Genomic DNA, 16,205 nt, shown 5'->3' with positions numbered 1-16,205 from the left:
CAGAATAGCCAAAGCATTTCTTAGCAAGAAAAGTGAAGCAGGAGGCATCACAATACCAGACTTTAAACTATACTACAGAGCTATAGTAAAAATAATGGCATGGTATTGGCACCAAAATAGACATGTAGATCAATGGTACAGATTAGAGGACCAGAAATAAACCCACATAAATACAGTTCTGTTATACTAGACAAAGGTACCTAAAACATTCACTGGAGAAAAGATAGCCTATTCAACAAATGGTGCTGGCAAAGCTGGAAATATATATGTAGCAAAATGAAATTAAACCTCTCTCTCTCACCCTGCACAAAAATCAACTCAAAGTGGATCAAAGACTTAGGCACTAGAACAGAGACCCTGCACCTAACAGAAGACAAAGTAGGCCCAAATCTTCACCATGTCAGCCTAGGATCTGACTTCCTTAATATGACTTCTAAAGCGCAAGAAGAACGAAACAGACATTGTTATTTTATATATATATATATATATATATATATATATATATGTATGTATATATATATATATATATATGACTGCATGACCAATGTGATTCTACAACATGTACACTCGGAAAAATGAGGAATTATATCCCATCTATGTTTGATATATCAAAGTGCATAAATGCATTCTACTGTCATGTATAACTAATTAAAACAAATAAAAAAATTTTAAAAAAGAACACACTGGTTCATGATAACCAAACAAAAAAGCATGCTGCTCAGGAGCCTACCCAATATATTGAAAACGTTTTTTTCTGTATCAACCACTTAACTAAAATGGAGAAATGTTTACTTTCAGAAAATTATTCTAGCAGATAAATGAAGAAATGGTAGAATTAATGGATTACCATCCTGCCTTCCCTAGTGAATTACTGGATCATGACAATCAACATCAATCAGTAGATGCTAAACTTACAAAAAGGATAGAAGGACAGGATGTGCCTCTAGAGGGACACAAATACTCAAAGAACTAAACATAAATCTGATTGAACTTCCAGATCAAACCAACACTTTTACAAGGCATACAAAGAATTTTAAAAATGTGTTAAAAGTAAAATGATGGCAACACATTCTCAACTGGGAAACTGAGGATAAACAACCCATTTTCTAAGAAAAACAAATGGCAAACGATAACACAAGAAACATATTAAGAAAGCTACTATTGAGAGACTTAAAAGACTTATCAATCAATCAGCATGGAATCTACCTATATTCTGAAAAAAACAAGCAAATCAAAAATATTGTTGGGAAAACTGAAATTCTGAACACTGGATATTATATACTAAAAAAGAATGGCATTGTAGGTAGTCTCTAACCCTTGTTAAAAAGACTCCTTATAATTTAAAGAAATACTTACAGATGATTTTTTTAAGCCCAAAGAAGGGAAATACCATTAAAAAAGTATCAATCAGTTTGGAAGTAACAAATATCAAAGCAGATAAAGAGTCATAGTGGATAAGGACTGGAAAGGCTGCTGGATTTGACCATAATTAAATCTCCAGCATTCCTTCCTCACAGATTCAGGAAAGTGGTGAGGATGCAACTAAAACACTCAAAAGGGAAATGTGAATGGGAAGTGAAAAAAATCTTTATAAGATAATTATTTTTATATTGTTTGCTATGCAACCAAAATGGACTTACAGAAATATTTCAAGAATGATCAGCTCATTCCCCATGATTTAAGTTCATCTGTAGTTTAAAAGAGTAAAAGCAGAAATGTGTCTACTTAGCTCAATACTTTGGTCCCTGGGAAGTTATATGAACCCAGTTCTCCGTGGGCAGCTGGCCATCTGCTGACACAGCCAACAAGTAAGTCAGCATTGCAATGATTTAATGGTTGTTATTAGGAAAGCTATCCAAAATCATATCAACTTTAGCAAAGAAAATGTTTTCTGAGCTATAAGAAATCGTTAAAAGCCACAAGTAACAAAAATGGATTCTTATACTGATGTAAATGCTGCAATGGATATTGTCCCTATGGCTGTCAAGAACATCTGTGGCTTCATTACCTTCATTAAAGTATCACATTACTTACACATTAAGTCCCTGACAGAAGAGTCTCAGTGCTGATCTGCTGTCTTTTATTGATTTCTATATTTCCATTTTAAAGTACAAATTCTTAAAAACCTAAGATGCATTACAAAGGAAAGTGAAAGAAAATATACACAGAAAACTCACCTGCAATTTGTTCATTTTCTGCTGCTCTTGGAAAAGTGTAGAGATTGTCGATGGTGGACCTAAGGGAGGAGAAGCAGGTCATTCAAGACAGCAGTTACCTGGTCTGCAGAGGTAGGAATTACCTGTATGAGAACCTTGAAATTAAGCTCAATGAAATCTAATCCCTGAACTTTCAGAAGAGAAAAAATGGGTGAGAAGGAGGAAGCATACACTTGTACCTTTCGAATTCCAATGTGATCAAGTGGTAATTAGACGACTTAAGATTCTCAATGATGACGGGGCTGGGGTTGTGGCTTGGTGGTAGAGTGTTTGCTTAGTACATGCGAGGCCCTGGATTCAATCCTCAGCACCACACATAAATAAAAAATATAAGGGTATTGTGTACAACTAAAAAATAAATATTTAAAACAAAGATTCTCGGGCTGGGGATGTGGCTCAAGCAGTAGCGTGCCTGGCATGCGTGCAGCCCGGGTTCGATCCTCAGCACCACATACAAACAAAGATGTTGTGTCCGCCGAGAACTAAAAAATAAATATTAAAAAATTTCTCTCTTTCTCTTTAAAAAATAAAAATAAAAAAAAAAAATAAAAGATTCTCAATGGTGAACATAAACATTGACTCCTTTGTCAGCCTGACACAGGTGGGGAAAAAAAAATTCCCCTTAGAGTACTCATGTGTCATATTGTCTCTTTAATTTTTTAAAAAGCAAACAAGCCACAGGTATTGAGAATCTGACCTTTCCTCATAAATGGAAGCTACAGAGAAATAAGGAATCTTAAATAATAATTTAAAAAGGTCGGGGGAATCTCATGAAAACAGAAGGGAGAACACTGGAGTAAAGGAAGGGAATCAAGTGGGAGGAAGGAAGGAGAGGAGAGGGAAGGAATTGTAGAATGAAACAAACTACATTATGTTCATGTGGCCAGGGAGAAGACATGTCTTGCAAAAAGGGTGCAAGGGGTTCCCAGAATGAAGGGAGAATTTGACTCAGGACCAATGGGATTCTTTGCATACAGCATGCAGTCATAGGAATAAACAGAAGTTCATTTAGGAAAGTGGATACATATTTAAGGGAGAATGGGGGCAAAATTAAGAGTCACCTTTGGGATAAAGCAAGGAATATACATGCAAGGGAGGATGCAGGTTATTTCCAGAGGAGGAGACAGCAACTTGTTGATACGGGCTGTTATATTTATAAAGGAATAGTTGCTAGAGTCTGGACTAGAAATAAGATCAAGCTACATAATTTCATGAAGGTTTTCCCTGCATTAATAGCATGGGCTAAGAGGATGTTGTTCAGGAGTTGCAATTATTTATGGATGCTTTCTGCATTTCGACGGTTTATGGGCACTTCCTCTGAGATTCAGTATCTCTCTCTTTATTCATGAATTACTATCTTATGAGTATGCACATAACACAATGAATTCCACTTTTATGTACATCTCTAATGCACCAATTAAAAAAAAAAAAAGCAGAAGGAAGACCAAGAGAGTAGAGGAAGTGTGGGAGGATGGGGGAGTGGGAATAGAGTAGTACTTGGGATTGAAACGGAGCAAACTATGTTATATTCATTTACTTATAGGTCAGAGTAAACTCCGCAATGATATATATGATGCACTATTTCTTTTGGGGGGGGTACCAGGGATTGAACTCAGGGGCACTTGACCACTGAGCCACATCCTCAGCCCTATTTTGTATGTTATTCAGAGACAGGATCTCACTGAGTTGCTTAGCGCCTTGCTATTGCTGAGCCTGGCTTTGAACTTGCAATCCTCCTGCCTCAGCTGGCAGGCATGTGCCACCATGCCTGGCTTCGTGCACTAACTTAAAAAAAAAAAAAGAAAGAAAAAAGAAAACTACAGTAGACAGAACGTTGGCTTGAAAGTTTGACTACTATTAAATGCAATCCTATCAACAAACCCCATGACCTTGATCAAGTCATCCACCATGTCAGGCACAAAGCCTTCCTCTACCAACCAAAGAAGTAAGAGATTTTTCCTTTGCTGCATTATGATTCTACCAGGGCGAGGGGGAACTCAACACAGAACTGAGGTGCCCATGGAGGTTTACTGACACACTGAGACAGAAGCGTTGAGAGGAGGAAGGGGAAGATGGGGTGCAGATATAAGTCGCAGTTGAGGCTGGTGTCCATGTGTCCTTCTAGATCTTCCCACCGAGCGCGGAAGACCGTGCAACCCGCCTGGGCCCCAAACCGAGAAACCGCTAAACCCTTCCGTGCCCCGGGCGCTAATGTCCACCACGAAGTGGCTGCACCTAAGGTCCGCTCATGGCGGCGAGCAAAACCAAGACTGCCTCTTCTGAGGTTGTGCAGCTTCGGTCCCGCGACTTCCCGAGGGCAACAGAGCGCCGGGAGGTTCCAGCTGGCCGCTGCTACGCCCCGCCCGTCGCGCTGCCCCTTGCCAGGCCTTTCGTTTTCTGAAAGGCCAGAGCTGGGCCTAGAGCACAAGTTGAGACCGCGCCTCCCTGCGGGGCCCAGACCCGCCCCCTCAGGACTCACCGTCCAGCGAGCACCGGCCTGGCTGCCAAGGAAGCCACCGCCCGCCCGGGTTCCGCTGCCCCTTCGCCGCCACCGCTGCCCGCCCAACAATCAGGCCCCGCGCCGCGGGCTCGGCAGTCGCGCTCGAGCCTCGGCCCGGACACTAGATCACACAGGCACGCACACTTGACGCCAGCCCGTCCGGTCGACGTGCACCCCACAGGTTCCCAAATCCTCGCCCACCCGAGGGCACAGCCTGGGAACCCGGGCGGCGGTCACCTGGATGGACAGGAAGCCAGGCGAGGCCGCGGCGAGGCGCATGCGTGAGCACGCACACAGGGAGAAGCGCACATGCGCAGGACGCCGCCGGAAGCCCGCGGGACCCCTACTCGGACTCTATTTCCCAAAAGTCTGCGCGCCGCCGGATTTAGGGAACGATGCAAAGGTCTCTGCCTCGTCCTGCGGTTAAGAGTTGCTGTTGCCCTGGCCGCCGCGAACCCCGCGCTCGGTTTTGCATTTGTCTCCGGTCCCTTTCTGCTTCTAGCAGCGGGTTGAGTGGTTGGTCCCGGGAGTCCAGGTTCTCTCTTCCTCAGAGCCTTCGGTAGGGACCCAAGTTCTGACAAACCGAAGAAGATGTGTCCTGCAGAAGTTTCTCAAAGGCTAGGCTACAGCAGATGTCCAGCGATGCTGTCCAAGGAAGGGAAAGAAGACAGAAACCGTAGCTTTTCCAGATCGCACAAGTAATGTGCCCAAACTGCAAAAAGACAGCGCACACCAACTGAAAGGAACCACCTGTGACTGTGCCTGTCCGAGAAGATCACGTTTAGAGTTAGGTACAAATGTCCATCCTCGAAAAGGAGACCATAAGCACAATGGGTTCTCACTAATTCGGGCTGAAATAATGTAACAGTTTTCTGGCCTAATTGGTTCTTAAAAGCTGGTGGGGGAAATAGTAAAAACAAAATCTGCTAACCCAGGAATTCCTCTGCACAAATGCAGAAAGTGAAGACAACCGTTTTAATCCTGAGGAAGCACTGAGCCAGACTGTGATGCGCATCCTAGGCGAACCACTAAGGAGACTGCAGGAGGACGCCTCGCCTTTCTAATACCAAGCAGGGACCCTCCAGCCCGCGCACCTGGGCTCAGGATAAACTGCAGCTGGTCCTGGGTGAAAGCACTTGTCGCACCGTGGGCTCACCGTTCTCACAGGACTCATCCTGAGTTCATCTGGTAATCGAGGTGGTCGTCCGAGCTCTTGCCTTTATCCCAACGAAAAGCAAAACTTCTCACATCTCTATGACAAGCAGGTAGATACAGCTCAGAGTAGGGTGCCTGCACCAAACTCCCAAGGTGACAGGGACATAGGGACGCTGTCTTCCTCAAGGTTTACATCTTAGAGAGATGACTCAGGCCTAGGAATGCATTCCTGGCTGGAATGCTGGCAAGCAGCTTATACCACTTTTTAAAAGATTTAGATGTGAATCAAAGGGAGACAGGAAATATTTCTAGGACTAGTTCTCTAAAGGAAAACGTCTGCAAAAGGAAGAGAGACAGTCTCTACCTTTTGTCAACAAGCAAAATGTAATCTTTTATTTATTATTTATTAAGTTCTCAATTTACAATGCTTAGGATGGAACCCAGCTCAGCCAGCACTCTTCCACTGAGCCACACACCCAGTCCCATCTTAAAACAAAACAAAAACCTATAAGATGCAAATAACAATGTCCAAGAATATGGTAAAAGTAAAGGCTAAAAATAATATATTCAGGATAATGAACACAATGTATTTTAACATAAAGATGCACTTTCACAAGAATATTTTAAATAATAAATCCATGTATGTGATAATTACAAAGTACTCCAGAATTCTTTTAACCTTTAAAAAAATTTTTTTAAGTTGGAGTTGGATACACAATATCTTTATTTATTTGTATGGTACTGAGGATCGAACTCAGTGCCTTATACATGCTTGGAAGGGGTGCGCTACCCCTGAGCTAGCCCCGCCCCCTTTTTAAACTTTTATTTATTTTCATGCAGTGCTGACCTAACCCGTGTTAGGCAAGCGCTCTACCTTTGAGCTACACTCCCAGCCCCATCCAAAAAAGTTTTTTAAAAGGAAAATTACAATATAAAAAATATGATGTGCACTTAAGATAGGGCAAAAATCAAATCCCACATTCTCCAGCAGGTTTTTGTCTCTGTGGTGTTGGTAAGCTTTCCTTCTTGACCTGTAGTTGTAGGTCATTAAGTAGGTAATGACTGGTGTCAACCACTTCAGTCTCAGCACCTGCCACCAGCTACCTGGATGAATAAGGCAAACATTTGACCCCACTCCAGTGCCTCCTTGAGCCAACAAAGCACCCCTGCACTCTGCACACCAATGCAGGTGTGTCAGATGGTGTAGAAACATAGGTCCTTGTCCAGGAGCTAGATAGAATAGGGATCCACATGGGATGAGGCAGCTGGGAACCAAGATGGGAAAGCAGGTCAGAGTAAGCAATGGGAATGAAACAAGCTCTGGAATGAGGGTTTCCAGATGTTTGCTTGCAGCGGAGAGGAGATGGAGAGGGGCTACCTTTGTAAAAAAGCTTCAGAGCAGGTGAATTTGGGGGCTCCAGCAGCAGACCCAAGCTTCAGCTCTAGCTCCAGCTGTCACTTATGCTATGTGACTAGGGCAACTTTCTGAGCCCAGTTCTCTTATCTAACAAAAGACGGACAAAGAATGAGTGGAACAACTTATCTCTCCCAGCATTCCTTCCAGACAGGGTTTAACATTATTCTGGCTGACAAAGAGAGATTTGCAAGGACCAGCTCCAGGATAATAGAATAATCAAAAGAAGGTGAATTTGCAACTGAGGGACTATGAAAGCATAATGGGTGTATATTTACATTTATATGTCAGCACGTCTAGCCTTTCATTTTGTCTTTATCTGAAAATATTCTTTCATATGGATGAAACACATTTTTTTTACCTATTCATCCACTGGAGGACATTGGTGTGGCTATCCCTCTTTGGCAACCGTGAATCATGCTGCTGTGAACGTATGTGTACAGATCCTTTGGATACCTGTTTTCATTTCTTTGGGGATATATATGCAGTAGTAGAATTGCTGGATCACAGGGGGAGTCTATGTTTAACTTGTAGGGGAGCTACCAAACTGTTTTCCACCATTTATATTTCCATGGGAAATGTTAAAGGAGTTTTAGTTTCTCTCTTTGCCAACATTTGTTATTTTTTATTTTGGTTATCATAGCCATCCTTACAGCTGTGATGTGGTTTCTCTTGGTGGTTTTGGGTTGTATTCCTAAATCAATCTTGGTTCCAGCTTGCAAAGGATTTGCCTCATCAGAGATAGCAACTTATTTCATTATTTTTAGCATTAACTTCTATTAAATTTTAAATTTTTCTAGTATATAATCTATTTTCCAAACAAATTGGCAAATAGTCTCTTTTATTCATAGACTTGTGACATAACATATATCCCCACCTATTATTATAATTCTTCATGATACTTGGCTTTATTTAATTTGTTATCTGGCATTAAATGTCACAAAAAATCTCTGACAATTTCTCCATTTTTTAGGCTTAGCACTTGTATTTCAGATAACCTTTGCCAAATTACAAAGAAACCCACTGGTAAGACCATAAAGCTATAGTTAGTATCTGCTGAACAATGTTTGTTTAACTGATTTTGCATGGATTTGTGAAATGGATCCAAATATCTAAGCTTCTGTTATTCAACCTCCTAAACTCAGATTCAAACCTTCCCTGGACTTGCCTCATGGAGCAAAGGTGACGGATTTAACCAGGTTCAATTAAAGATCAAACAATTGGGAATTAGACTGTCTATAATCTATTACTTCTGTAGAAAGTCTTATTTCCTATAGTCATCTGCTTTGCCACAAACCTCGCCACTTTGCAGAGAAGCACCCGAGGTAAGTCCAACACTCTACCCACATGCTTTGCAAAGCAGGAATCAAGAAAAATGACATATGCTTATTGGACAGAAAAGTGTTTCAATAGCTAGAAAAAAACATCCTGAAGGAGACTGCACACTTGCACAACTGCAGATGCAGTTCCAGAAGCTCACACCACTAGTAATACCAACTGGAACTGAACCACTGCTGATACACCTCATTTTGGTTACTTGCATTATACAATACTGTTTGGTAGGTATTTGACCTGGAGAGCAGATATCTTTAGCCAATCTCAATAAGACAATTTAGGCTGATTGACAGGTAACACTTCTAAAAATAGCAATTTTTAATCTAAAAATCTTCAGTTAATTTCTGGTAAATTTTAAATGAGGATGCACTAGGTATAGTAGTATGGATCAAGAGTGTCCCCAAAGGCCCATGTATTGAAGGTTTGGTCTACAGCCTGGTGTGCTATTAGGAGGTGGTAGAGCTGAGAGTGGTGATGCACACCTGTAATCCCAGTGGCTTGGAAGGCTAAGAAGGCTAAAGTTCTCTGCTCCAACTTTGACTCAATCAGCTAAACATGGTAAGAACCCCTCTCCTAAGCTGAGTAACAAAAGCTTAGGAAGCAGCATTTTATATTCAGACTCTTGAGTCAAGCATCCCATATTCATATATGTGCTCTCACTTAAAGTTGAGTTTTCCCTTCTTGGTCAAATGTCTGCAGAATCTATCTCTATGTAGATGCCCTGAAAAAAACCCAATGTTTTAATTACTGAGTCAATAAATGTATTAGTCAGCATTCTGTTACTGGAATAAAATATGTTCAATAATCAATGTAAAAAGAGGACAGGTTGCCTGGCCTGGTGGTACACACCTGTAATTGGGAGACCCTACAACTTGGGAGTCTGAGGCAGGAGGTTCCCAAGTTCAAAGCCAGCCTAGGCAACTTAGAACTTTTCACAAAATAAGAAATAAATAGCTAGGGGGGCTTGGGATGTGGCTCAAGTGGTAGCATACTGGCCTGGCATGCGTAAGACACTGGGTTCGATCCTCAGCACCTCATAAAAATAAAATAAAGATATTGTGTCCACCTAAAAAACTAAAAAAAAAAGTCCTATTTTTTTTTTTAAAAAATAAATAAATAGCTAGGGATGTAGCTCAGTAAAGCATTCCAGGATTCAAACTAAAAAAAAAAAAAAAAAAAAAAAGTGGATGGGTTGCACAATTTCTCTGGAGCTTGGTGAGGAGAAGGGCCTGGTGGCCAGCATATAGAGGAGCAAAGCTCCTTATCTTAAGGCAGCCGGGAAGCAAGAGAGAAAGAGGCATGGATGTGACTCAGTGCTAAATGCTTGCCAACCTTGCATGAGGCCCTAGGTTCAGTTCATAGGACAGCAGGGGTGGGGGGAAGAGGCTGAGATTATACTACCTACTTCTAGAGCTCAGCCCAATGAACAACTTCCTTCAACTAAGGAAGGAACTGCTAAATGTCCCATCACTTCATTCATTGAAGCATCATGCTGGGGACCAAGGCTTCCAGATTCAAAGAAGGACTGAAGGTCTCCAGTTCCTTCCATGGGTAAACTTTATTTAGTTTATATCTGAATACTTAACTCCTTCACTCTCTCCTCCTGAATCCATACTGGGATCTGATTGGTTGCCTTTGTAAAGGGTAGAGTGTAGATGATAGTTCAGGGCAGATAAGCCTCAGGACTGCAGGTATGAAACCTGACAGTAGGGCCAGCTCAATCAGAAAAAAAGGCCAGAGGCTGGTGTACCTGGCTTGTAGTAGTCAATCAACGGTGTGTTTGCTGGGTACAAAAGGTCCTGTGACATTCTCAACTTCTCCCCTTTGATTACCATGATAACTCTGGCTATTAATAAATGTGTCAAATTGTGTACAAATTCTTACCAAGTTTCAGCTTAATAGACTGTGATATTGGCTGTCAATTTGTTCATATCTACAAGTGGAAAAACATATTATTATAGTACAAAGAATTGTAGAGCATGCTTGAATTGAGAATTTAGGGATTTTCCACTATATTCATGTCTTTAAAGGATGCTATCAAGTCTTCCCATAACTTTCAGCAAAGTCTTGAATTAAACAGCCATCCCTTTGCAGGCCACCACAATAATAATTAGGCTGTGCCATCTGCCACTGTGTGCCATGCCATCCAAATCCTATTTCCTCAGTACTAAGTACTGGTTCATCCCCAGTGAGTGAATGCATAACCCATCTTGATATCTTGGTGTCCCCAGCTCAGCTGTGGAATTCAGCTCATCCTGCACAAGTGTGAGCTTGTCCAGTGCTACTACCTGGAGGCAGTTGTGGGGGAGGTCTGGGAACCTCTTGACCAGCCCTTGCTGTTGTTGAGCATGGCCTGGTCTAAGTCCTTGTTGAGGGATTAAAAGTGACAATGGTGACAGAGAGACCACATGTCCAACTTCCAGGGACATTTCTCTATGTGCTTTTCTGCATCAAGAAGAGAACAGAAGCCATGCTTGGATGTCTAGGAAGCCATATGTTAAAGAGGGGTTGAGCATGAATCTGCCTGGACCCCAGTTCTCACCTCTTACTGTGCTCCCACCTCATGCAACCCAAGACTGAGAGTCTCTGAACCTTGCTCCTTTTTAGTTCTATGTGACCTCTGGCTGCCATATCTCCTTAGATACTCTCTCCTTTCTGCTCAGGGACACTGTTGGCCCCATGTACCCTCCTGCTTTGTAGATTGGATACTCCCTATCTGGCCAATGAGCTGGGCTCTTTCTGGGCTGGCCTCTTCTTTCAGAAATCTAAATTCCTAAAAAATTACATTCCACATATTTTGCCTGTTTTTAAAACTTGTTTCATTTGGGGCAGTAAACTGGACCCCTTGAATTCATATTAGGCAAAAGCATCGAAAGTCTTTTGGCACTATCTTTGGCACTCATTCTTTTTACAAAGGGTTTCACTGGTTCTCTGTATCACAGAGAGGAACTTCTCTTTGAAGTCCAGAGATCTTGACTCGCTTGATGACAGGAAGGTGAGAGGAGCAGACTCAGCAAGGCGTGGAGAACCTTCTAGGGAGGAGATGGTTGGAGCTTCCTTGTAAGTCTCCTGTTCATATGGACCCTAAAGCTGAGTCAGGGACTGTCACAACTCCAAGAGGACTGCAGCCTGGTTCAGAAGGCCCCCTCAGTGGAAGACTTAAGGCGTGTCAGAGTCCTAAATTGTCAGGTGCCCATTATACCTTATCTACCTACAAAAATGTTTCCTATTTATTTCTTTCTATAGTGATTTTTTTATTTTAATATTTATTTATTTATTTTAGTTTTCGGTGGACACAACATCTTTGTTGGTATGTGGTGCTAAGGATTGAACCCGGGCCGCACCCATGCCAGGCGAGCGCGCTATCGCTTGAGCCACATCCCCAGCCCCTCTATAGTGATTTTAATTTCTTTAGGATCTCTGTTGCCTTCTCCAACCAGAGACTTCCAAATTTAAGTACAACTGTGAAAACATTGTGAGTCTCATTCATTTAGAGTCTATGAGGCTAGGACCAGGTACCTGTAGTGTGGTGATTCTCCATGTGACCTTATGCTGAAAGGCTGGTATTTGCAAAGAATTTCTGTTCATGCTGATATCACTCTGGAATGACTCTCATCATTATTGCATCAGACTGCATCCATAGGAGGAAAAGAGAAGTGGAGAGGTGAAAAAACCTGGGAGTTTACTCCATTTTTGGACAAAGTACCAACATATGGGCACTGCTGAGCTGGGTGCGGTGGTGCATGCCGATAATCCCAACAGCTCAGGTGGCTGAAACAGGAGGATTGCGAGTTCAAAGCCAGCCTCAGAAAAAGTGAGACATTAAGCAACTCAGTGAGACCCTGTCTCTAAATAAAATACAAAATAGGGCTGGGGATGGGGCTCAGTGGCTGAGTGCCCCTGAGTTCAACCCCTGGTATGTAATAATAATAATAATAAAGGATGGGCACTGCTGAATTGTAGTATGTTTAGACCAGATGGACAGAAGAGATAGGAATATGCCAAATAGGACTTGAATTGTGGCTGAAATAAGTGAGGCTTTTCATGGTCCAGAAGATAAACTTTAGTGGGACCAGAATATTTATATTACATAGTCATTCAGCACTTAAGAGATAAGATAAGATAAAATCTAACAAACATGCCATTAGGAAATTTCATCATTGTGGGAAATCAGACTGAACTTACACAAGCTAATATGGCTCTAATTTTCTTAAGCAATATAATCCTATTGGGCATATGCATATGTAATGCATCATTCACTTAATTCCCACCCGTGCTAGGTGAACGCTCTACCGCTGAGCCACAATCCCAGCCCCTAGGACCTACTTCTTGACATTCCTGTCCCATCAGGGAGAGACTCAGTGGGAAGCTCAGGCTTATGTGGAAGATGCAGAGGAACTCACAGTTCTCTTGTAAGGTCTTTGGGACCTCATTCAACTGTGAACCGATGACTGCCTAACCTGGTGGATGCTCACTCCCAGCTTGTGGCATGAACCAACTTGACTTCACTCCTGCTTAGCGTGGTATCATTAGAATCGTGGAAGACATTCAAATACAAAGTAAACCTCAAGCACAACATGAATAACAGATGTGCTTCTTATCAATAAGGTCCAACAGTGGATTAAAAAAAAAAGACTTAGAGCCCAAATGTGGAAGCAACCCAATGCCTGCAGATAGATGGATAGATGGACAAAAGGTGTAGGCTATCTACAAATTGGACGATCACCCTTAAGAAAGAAGGAAAAGTGTTGGCGGCAGCGCCTGCCAGACCAGCCAAACCCTGGGACAGGACTCGAAGATACTGAAATCTGCCTGGCTCCAAATTCTTTTAAGCCAGAGGATGAGTCACCAGTGGGCATGAGAGGTTGAATATTCTGCTTTGCTGCAAACCTGGGTAGAGATCTCTTCCCTTTCTGTAGGTTGGACCCAAGGATCATAATGAGTACAATACCTTCAGAGAAAGCATCGTGGTGGAACTGCAAGTTCTAGACAAGCCCAGAAGCGAACTCGGGAGGCAGCCTCCATCCCTGAGATTTCCTTGGAAGCAGAACCCATAGAATTCGTGGAAACTGCTGGAGATGAAATCATGGACCTCACTTGTGAATCTTTAGAGCCTGTGGTGGTGGACCTGACTCACAATGACTCCATTGAGATTGTTGACCAAAGGAGGAGGCCAAGGAGCAACGCAAGGAGGCTACGCCAAGACCATGCCAACATCTGCAAGGTGGGCAGTGATGACGAGGAGTTGTCCAGAGACAGAGATGTGTATGGGACCACCCACACTCCCAGAAACGCCAGGGACGAGGGGGCCACAGGACTCAGGCCCTCTGGTACCGTCAGTTGTCCCATCGGCATGGACGGATACTCAGAGATGGTGCAGAATGGACGTCTCATTGTCTCTACAGAGTGTGGCCACGTCTTCTGTCGCCAGTGCCTCCTTGATTCCCTAAAGAATGCTAATACTTGCCCAACTTGTAGGACAAAGATCAACCACAAACGGTGCCACCCCATTTATATATGAAGTTTCAGAGCTGCTCAGGAGAGACTGATGGACAAACAGCCCGGCTGGGCTGGGCTCTTCACATGGTATCTGCCTTCAATTTCCTGAGCTCAACATACTGTTTCAAAACCAACATCTGATATGTAAACTTCTGTTTTGTTTCTAACCCACCCCCCTTAGATCCTTTTGTAATCTCATCTGATGCTCTGGAGCTGGACCAGGGGCCCTCCCCATCTGGCTCCTTATCTTTGCTCCTCTGAGGTAGTTTTATCCCAGAGTAGGAGTAAGAGTCAGGACATTGGAGTTGAAAATTGTGGTTCCAGCTTTTCTGGGCCTGCTTTTGCCAAGAAGTTTCCCTGTTTGGAAAGCTTGCCCTATCTCTCCCACGCACACAACCTTCCTGGGCAACTGTCAGTTGACCAGTCTGTCTACCACACAGTAACCAAGCCAGACACAAGGGTTCCAGGTGCAGCAGTGGACCCCTGGAAAACCCAACTACTGTACCCTCCTCTCAACCTCCAATCCCTGCCTTGAGGGTCAGAGGTGACCCATGATTCTGCCTGCACCTTGTCATTATCTGCAGTGTTTTCTGCAAATCAAGAACCTCTGCAGGGCAATCCCCTGTTTCCTAAGTACGAAAGTGCAATAAAGCCCATTCTTTACTACTTTATAGCAGACTAGGAGATGTAGCACTGTTAGTGTCCTCCTAGGAGCCCTAATGTCACCTGTGGAGCAGTGCCCATCCCATCCTGTCTCTGCTCATCAAGTGTTCTCAGGAACCTCACCGAGCTCCAAAGTTCTCCACCTGGCACAGGACATTCGAGGCCAATAGGGAAGGTATGTATTTGGGTGTCCTCTCTTTTCTGATAAAATCTGTCCTGTTGGCCACCTGCTCTCCAGTCCTCAGTTCCTCAGTGCCTACTGCCTATGTCTGCCCTGTATAGATACCAGGAGGTGGTGGCAGTAACTGGGGCCTTATCAGCTGCTCACTTCCATGCTTTTGCCCACATCGCTGGCACCCTTATTTCAAAGACATTGGCCCACTGGACCTGGCCCTGACTTGGCTTCTCACCTTCCCCCACAGTCAACATTTCAGAAGCTCTTCTTCTGGCCAGCTAGGCTGTGACCCTTTGGGCTTTTGACAGCTCTAAAGGTTGTTGGCAGAGCATGGTGGTGGCTCTTTCTCTGCAAGGGCCTGATGACAACCTCTGCTCCATAGGTGTATGGGAGCCTTGGCAACAAGGTGATCCAGACTGCCCCTGAGACACTGGGGGTGGCTAGTAGGGGAGAGGCCTCCCGTGCATTACAGGCCAGCCTCTGCTGCCACACCCTCCTTCAGAGGCCTTCAAGCCAATCCAATAGCCTTTCCATGTGAAATACCTTCCTGGTGGGAAAGGGGCCTTTCTGGCTTTGCTAGCAATAACTGACCTTCAGTGCACTCTCCTGAAGGAGCAGGACTCCGCACAGCGTTCACTTTAGACAGGGCTGAAGGAGTGCCCCTCTTCTGTGTGAAAGAAAGGTTTCATTCTTCACTGACTTCTCTGCCGCCTGGCTCACTTCCAGTTAATCTGAATGACAGTCAGGATTTTCCTTATGGAGTTGAAAGAGGACGGTAGCTTCTGTGCTCATTATAGTGCTGCATGCCTGCCTTCCGCTGGACATCATGGCCATGAAGTCCCCTCTGGGCCTCACGGAAGTGCTCTTGTTAGATTGTAATGACACCAGACTTCAAGGGCCAAGGTGACTGCGAAGCTGTCAACCCATAGAGGTGGTAACACGCATTTAAAATTTTCTTAGTATTTTATCCTTACAAGACAACTTATATGATGAATTATAAAAGTTGCATTACTTCATCCTAAATTAAATTGCAGAAAAAAGTGTCTTTAGTTTCTACCAATGAGAAACTGCTAATTAGGAAAAGACTGGTGTGGGGGAAAAGTCCCTTTCCTCACTGTACATAGTTCAGCTCTTTCTTTGTTACATTGAAACTGTATCAATGGACATCAGTCTGTTTTGGACTCCTCTACTAGTGTTAAAGATGTAAATAAAACCATTAATTTGGACCAAAAAAAAAAAAAAGAAAAA

The 16,205-nt window shown here is 43.3% G+C and overlaps 2 protein-coding genes across 2 annotated transcripts in view; one reads left to right on the top strand and one right to left on the bottom strand.

Annotated features, from left to right (window-relative positions):
• Positions 1 to 4,998, bottom strand: part of Rbak (RB associated KRAB zinc finger) — an 18,352-nt gene extending 13,354 nt beyond the window's left edge. Inside the window, exons 1-2 of the mRNA XM_005340033.5 lie at positions 4,696 to 4,998; positions 2,178 to 2,236 (exon numbers count right to left, since the gene is read on the bottom strand). Of these exons, the coding sequence (XP_005340090.2) occupies positions 2,178 to 2,192 (15 nt within the window). The 5' untranslated portion in view covers positions 2,193 to 2,236; positions 4,696 to 4,998. The remainder of the gene's footprint in view (positions 1 to 2,177; positions 2,237 to 4,695) is intronic.
• LOC101963379 (E3 ubiquitin-protein ligase RNF4) lies at positions 2,228 to 16,205 on the top strand. Its single transcript, XM_078024706.1, has 2 exons — positions 2,228 to 2,288; positions 13,564 to 16,205. Exons 1-2 carry the CDS (start codon positions 2,228 to 2,230, stop codon positions 14,139 to 14,141), a joined length of 639 nt encoding a protein of 212 aa, XP_077880832.1. The 3' UTR covers positions 14,142 to 16,205.

Source organism: Ictidomys tridecemlineatus, chromosome 10 (genome assembly GCF_052094955.1).
Source record: "Ictidomys tridecemlineatus isolate mIctTri1 chromosome 10, mIctTri1.hap1, whole genome shotgun sequence".
Lineage (NCBI taxonomy): Eukaryota > Metazoa > Chordata > Mammalia > Rodentia > Sciuridae > Ictidomys > Ictidomys tridecemlineatus.
The sequence above is the reverse complement of the archived record's forward strand: the minus strand, read 5'-3'. Positions and strand labels throughout refer to the sequence as shown.

Bases quoted from the DNA above. Each gene is read 5' to 3' on its own strand.
- LOC101963379 (XM_078024706.1), top strand. From the start codon at position 2,228: ATGGTGGACCTAAGGGAGGAGAAGCAGGTCATTCAAGACAGCAGTTAC. The intron at 2,289-13,563 runs GTAGGAATTACC...GATCATAATGAG, and splicing joins CAGTTACCTGGTCTGCAGAG to TACAATACCTTCAGAGAAAG.